Consider the following 6,701-nt stretch of genomic DNA (forward strand, 5'->3'; position numbering starts at 1 on the left):
CAAATAGATCAAAGAAATCTGCCAAAATAAGTTAAACAAATCCTAAAATAATATTTATTTTAATTTAATGTGGAAGTATATTTATTTCATTTTAATAATTGATTTATAGTAATATTTTTTATTATTTAAGTTTGAATAAAGGGGCTCTTAAAAATAAAGTTTGTCAGTGAATTCATTAGAAATCATTTTCCTTGTTGTCTTTCTGTTGGATTATAGACCATAAAATTGATAAATGCAGCATGCAGTGAAACTGTGATGATAATAACGTCTTGCTTTAAAGCGTGTGTTTGTTTGCGCATGTCAAAGAGTGACGGGGAGAATTGCTGTATGTAGAATTTTGTCTGTGCAGGAAGTGGCGTATTCATGAAAGAAAGGTTAGTAACCACTTCTTTAACCTCTTAAAACCCACCTACTTTTGGGTATTTTGCATACCCAAATCGTAAGCAAATAACTGAGGAACTGTAACACTGAATTACATGTGTGATACATCATTTGAAAGATAACACCTTCTAGTTTCTAATAATATAAATGAAACTAGTGTGACTAAATTACAGCCTAAACTGCATCAGTTAAACATTACTTAAAGTTGTTTTTATTTCCTTCTTGTAAATAATAGTTTGTTTTTTTAACAGCAATAATAAAGACATGCTTGAGAATAGGCATGTCTCATTCTATTACATTTGTTTTACTTCATGTCAACCAGAAATGTAGAAAATTTAAGAACTCCAGGTATAACAGCTCCAGAGCTGTAGGGCTTTGAACTGTTGGTGTCACCAGCATCTTCAAACCTCTTCAAATGTGTCAGATTGTGCCAAATTGTGCCAAATGACCCATAGAATAACAAAAGCCTTTTGATGGCCACAAAACATTACAAACATATAATTAACACACAAACATATAATTTCTCCTGTTGAGATCTGTTAATGATAGAAATACATGCATCTGCCATTCAAACTAGAGGTTTTGAATCTGTTATACAACAGTTACAGTGGGAAGAACAGCTACTCTCGAAGTCTTTAAGGAGTATTAACCTGGGATTTTGCTTAGAAATTCCTTCTATAATTGTCTTAAATTCATGTTGAATGATTTTTAGGAGGAAAGAAGATTAAATAGAACTCCTTCAGATCTCTTTTCATACAGGCACATATGAATTTGGCTTGTGTAAATGTACATCCATGTGGATGTAGGATTAGCAACATTAGCAGTTAGCCATGGCTTATTTACCAATTATTTCCTGGGCTGTTTCTCAATTCACTAGAATGCGAGTATGGACTCGTGTCCTCACCAAGTATGTTCTTGACAAGAACACAGGAAAGTCTTGACTCTGGGAGAACGTCAGCATGCAGCATAAATCTGGGTCAATTGGAACAGAAGTGTACTCGTGATGTCACCACATGCCCGGCTCGTCTGGAGCTGCATTTCACCTCCTGTCATTAACAGTCTGTAGATACTAATAAATTACTTTTTTCATTTAGTGGGGGAATAATAATTAAGACAGTCAGATAAACACAAATCAAATTTTGCCAAATAAAACAAAAAAAATCGCCATCAGAGCCAGCGGTCCTTCACACACGGCTGAATTTTTTTTTTTTATTCGGCATTAGATTGGTAAATGGACCATAAAGTGACACTTTAAAGTGATATTATTCTCACCTCAAATGATCTTAAAACATACTTTTATTGAACAACAGCAACAGAAAATAGAACTCCACTGAGTTCTCTTTTCTGAGCGCTCCATTGAAAGCTGCTGCTGCCGCAGTGCATGCTGGGACAGCTGTCAATCTCAAGAATGGACAAGTCTGCTCTGATGCATGCTGGGTAAAGAGGGAGGGGCGAGAACATCATCCGGGGACTTTGTCCGTTCTCGGTCTGCTGTTCTTGTGAATTGGAACAGTATTAGGGCTAAGGCTGATGACGTTTCACAAGCACATGAGAATGCACAGGTACACATATTGAGAAACAGCCCTGGTCTCTTACGCAGCAGGTTAAATGTTGCACAAACAATAATACTTACTGATTGGCTGCAGTTCAGTCCCTGATTGGTGGGATCGTAGCATATAGCAAGGCAGGCTAACATTAGAATCTTTTAATGAATGATGTGTATCGAGATCAGAATCTCACTTTTTGTGTAGAGCGCACTCTTCCGGACTTTTTTGGTTTGCACAAAGATTTCACACACCCAAAAACAAAAAACAAAAACAAAGCTAGCTAAATTCAGATTCCAGATTTTAACTGAGGCCCAGTGCCAGCTCACAGGTCATGTGATGAAACAGTCAGATTTCTGGGTGATGAGACTGTTAGTCACAGACTGAAGACAATAATCCAAAAATTCACTCGGTGTGATTTTTTTTTTATTGATTAAATTAGTTGTATTTAATTTCATCACACAAATATTTGATACACCAGAAAAAATAATTTGGTGCAGAAACCTTCATTTGCATTTAAACATATCAGATGTTTCCTGTAGTTTCTGTTGAGGTTTGCACCCACTGCAGCAGAGATTATGAACCTCTCCTCCATACAGATTTTCTCCAGATCCTTCAGCTTTCAATGCAGTTGATGTGTAGTATTGCCTTTGAGCTCCCTCCAAGGATTTTGTACTGGGTTTAGGTCTAACTAGTTCCTGTCTAACTAGATTAATTTGACTCCAGGTCCTTGAGATGCTCATTATGGAGCCACTCCTTAGGTTTATGCTTCGGATCGATCCATCTGTAACGCCTTTACTGAGGGAAAGTGCTTGTTGGCTCAGATACAGTTTTCCTGCCCTCTTGAGAAAAGTAATGATTTTTCTATCTCAGTGCTTCACATTTGGATGGTGACCTACAAATTCATCACAATACAAATATGCCTGAAAAAGATCCTGTTAAATTGTTTGGTTCAGCAACATATGGTCCTAAACCAAACCTTTAATTCCACTATTGTGTCCACCTTAAGCATGCATTTTATAAAAACTCTGAATTAGACAAAAGCATATATTTTTATTTGTGGGGAGGTTTTAGATTGATCTAACAACATTCTAGCTTAAGCTGAAATCTACATGATGTATTCTAGAATAAATACTGCTGGGATTTACATCCTGTCTCCATGTTTTGATGTCCCTATTTGACCTGAATACTGTCCAGCTTCCTCAGTGTGGATAAACATTCAGTGTTATTCTGCTACTAACCAGCAGGAGGCGCTGGGACATGTTCTCGCCCTCCCATCCCCACCCCATGTGTCAGTATCGGTGATCAGATGCTGCCCTGTAGAATATCCATGCTTCTTCATGTAGGGAGATGGATTCATTGATCCAGACGCGTGTTCACTATTGAACTTCACTAGTCTGGTTCCTTCCGTTAAGAACTGGGATCTGTCCACCAGCTTCATCGATGTTCTGCAGCGTGAAACCTCCCACTTCTTCCACTCCCAGCAGAGTACAAAGAATTGATTTCCTCTATCATTCCTGTCTTATATTGTTCAGTAATTTTGCTTCCCTGCTTTGTTTTCACAGCTGGATATTTTATGCAACGAGGAAATCCTGGGGAAGGACCACACTTTGAAATTTGTTGTTGTGACGAGATGGAGATTTAAGGTAAAAAAAAACAACAACAAAAAACCCCAAAAGGTTTAGAAAGACTGGAACTTCTTTTTGAGCTGAGCATAAATTATGTAAACAAATTGAAGACGAAAATTTCAAATTATATCAAAATTTACTTCATGTTATTAAACCATTCAATCAAGAATGAATCCTGGCATATATGTTTAAACGTGACCTTGTTCTAATCCAGAGGTTCTCAGCCTGTCCTGCTGGGCCCATCTTTGGATGTCAAGAAAGTGTTTGCCCTCCTACCGCTGCAGTAAATTACATATTGTACTAAAATAAAACTCCTATCTCCTTAATTTTCCATTTCAATTGTAATTTTATTTTATTTACCCCAACAGTAGCTTTACTTTGATTCGGACGTTCAGCTCTGAAAATTATCTTAATTATTAGTCTCTCAACAGTGTTATTTCAGTAAAAGAGAAAAATAGTGTAGTACATACTTACCGGTACTACAATCTCAAACTAGGTCTAAAACAATTAATTGTGAATAATAAATTATGAAAATAATCATCAACTCATTTATTAATCGATTAATAATTAACTGCAGTATAGAGACTCTGAAACATTATAAGGACAACACGATTAGCAGTGATTATTACAGAATTACTCTAAATACATAAATATATTGCATTTAAAAATGAAAAATATGTTTCCTTCAATAAAGTTAATTTACAACTGGCTCCATTTTACCTTCACCTGGTTTGAACAAATCAAATCTTCATTAAGGCATCTTTTGCCAAACAATTATTGATACATTAATTGACATATTAGGAAAATAAGTTAGTTGCAGCTCTTAGTGTGATTAGCTGTGATAGATGAACATAACCACCAAATAATTCTAAAAGAAAAATTGCAAAAACTCATAAAAAAATAAGGAAAAAAAATCTTCAAATAAGTGTATTTGCTCATAATTTGTGCAATTAAATCGAATAATATGCCAATTGAAAGAGTAGTTTGTCTCTTACAATAAGAGCATTTGATAATATGCACTCGAAATAAGATAAATTAGTTGTTTTTTTTTACTTCAATCTTTAATCATCTAATTCCAGTGAATTTCCTTACTTACTTATAGGAGAAATACAACTATTTTAAGAAGAAAGTTCAGTTTTTACAGAGAAGAAAAGCGATGCATGGTTTTGTTGAAAATATCCAAAATTGAGCAAAAATGTCTTTAGAAAAAGTTTATTTACTCTTAATTTGAACAGGTCGATAAGATCTGCTTTTGAAATGAGTTTCTGCCATTAGAATAAGATGATTAGTTATTAAATACTTGAAACAAAATAATTATTAGATGTTTTCTTTAATAATATATATAATATGAAAAATGCATTATAATTACACGATATTTCAATAAAAATTATTTATATTTACATTTTATAGTGATAATAATAATAGATGAAACCCTGTGCAACCATTTAAACTTCATATATGGTTTTATTAATAAAGTCCAGCAAAGAAATAATAAAGTTTCTCTGGTCAGATGGAGCCCGATGTTTTTGGTCTACATGTCAAAAATGTTTTTAGAGAAAAAGGGGAACTTGGTCAGAGTAGATAAGAAGATGGAGGCAACTAAATCCTGGAAAAATCCTCAATGAAAACCTGATAAATGCTGTAAAAGATGAGACTGAGGTGGAGCTCCACCATCCAGCAGGAAAATCAAAGCATGTGCATCTCTTAAACCCAAATCTGACTAAGAATCTGTGGTCAAATGTTGACCTTTTGTCTTCAAAGAGCCTCTCTGGCCAGTTTGACTGATCTAGAGTTATTTTGTAGAGAAGCATTGCCTGGAATATCAGTGCTGATTAGAGATCTTCCTAATAGACCTGCTGCTATCTTCACTTTAAACTGTCATCTTCAGTCCAAATACAAACATCATTTAAAAAAAATACATTTTTGGAGTTGTACTGTGCTGTTTAACAGCCCAAACTTTCACAGTTTTGACATTAAAAAAGCCCTGAAGCTAAAGGAAAAAGGAATCCAAGTTTAGACAAAGCCCTAATGTTGTTCTCCATTTCAGAAATCTCCACTCCTGCTCCATTACAGACCGAAGATGGACCTGCTGTAGCTACAAAGGACACAATGGTTGTTTTATTTGGATTTCTTTGGTCGGATGATTTGCCGCAGACTTTGGTGAAACTTTTTTTTTTTAATTCTTTTCTTTTTTTTAATTATTATTTATGCAAAGACGATCAACCAACACCAAGCAAAACCCCTGACTTCAACAAAAGCCAGCAGTTTGACATCTAATGAGACAAAAACTGGCACAGGACCTGAAACGCCGGCTTTACGAACTAAAACAACCTCCTTCTGTTTTTTTTTTTTTTTTTTTTTTAGAATGATAAATCCTACATATGTGAACAAAAAGAAAAAATGGGAAAAAAAAGGAGAGAGAGCATATATTTATACTTTTGTACAGAAAAGACACAAAGCAAGACACTACTGGTGCTCAGTTTACACACACAAGATGTCGGGAGTCATCTGAACATGTTTCCACCCTTATCCCCCTCAGACAATGACTGACAGGAGAGGAAGGTTACATATATATATATATATATATATATATATAAAGGTGTCTTTTCACAACACAAAATGTTCTGGGAGCACAGAAAGTTTAAGGCAAAGTTATATAACTTACATTAATGTTAAGCTGGTAAATCATTTTTTCTCTGACCTTTTTTATTTTTTATTTGTTTGTTTCTTTTTTCATTACACCTGATTTCAATTCCTGATGATTGTCAATTGTGAATAGGCTTTTTTTTTGTGTAGTAATTTATGTTCGATATGCTGATATTGTACATAAAAATGTCCTTACAGAGAGATTGAAGAGAGACTTTAGACTGTTAAATAGAAAAAAAAAAGAGTGGATCCCTGAAGTGCTATCTATATGGTGATAAAGACAGACTGGCTATCAGTATCAGATTATATAAAAGCATCTTTATGTTGTCTGAGAAGGACACAAAACAGTTATATCTAATCCGTGACCATTTATGTGTTTGAGGGGTCTAAACATGTCAAGATGGCGGAGGAGGAGGCAAACGGTCCGGCTCCAGTTGTGGAGAATTTCCTCCCCATAAGACGTGTAAGATGTTGGCTTTTAGGTTCAAGTTGCTCATTTTAA

At 34.9% G+C, this 6,701-nt stretch overlaps 1 protein-coding gene across 1 annotated transcript in view; it reads left to right on the forward strand.

Moving 5' to 3' along the window:
• pcgf3 (polycomb group ring finger 3) overlaps window positions 1–6,146 on the forward strand; it is a 44,645-nt gene extending 38,499 nt beyond the window's left edge. Inside the window, exons 8-9 of the mRNA XM_015371077.1 lie at window positions 3,491–3,571; window positions 5,601–6,146. Coding sequence (XP_015226563.1) covers window positions 3,491–3,571; window positions 5,601–5,648 — 129 coding nt within the window. The 3' untranslated portion in view covers window positions 5,649–6,146. The remainder of the gene's footprint in view (window positions 1–3,490; window positions 3,572–5,600) is intronic.
• Window positions 6,147–6,701: the final 555 nt, after the last annotated feature.

This window comes from Cyprinodon variegatus, unplaced genomic scaffold (assembly GCF_000732505.1).
Source record: "Cyprinodon variegatus isolate N-32 unplaced genomic scaffold, C_variegatus-1.0 Scaffold52, whole genome shotgun sequence".
Classification (NCBI taxonomy): domain Eukaryota; kingdom Metazoa; phylum Chordata; class Actinopteri; order Cyprinodontiformes; family Cyprinodontidae; genus Cyprinodon; species Cyprinodon variegatus.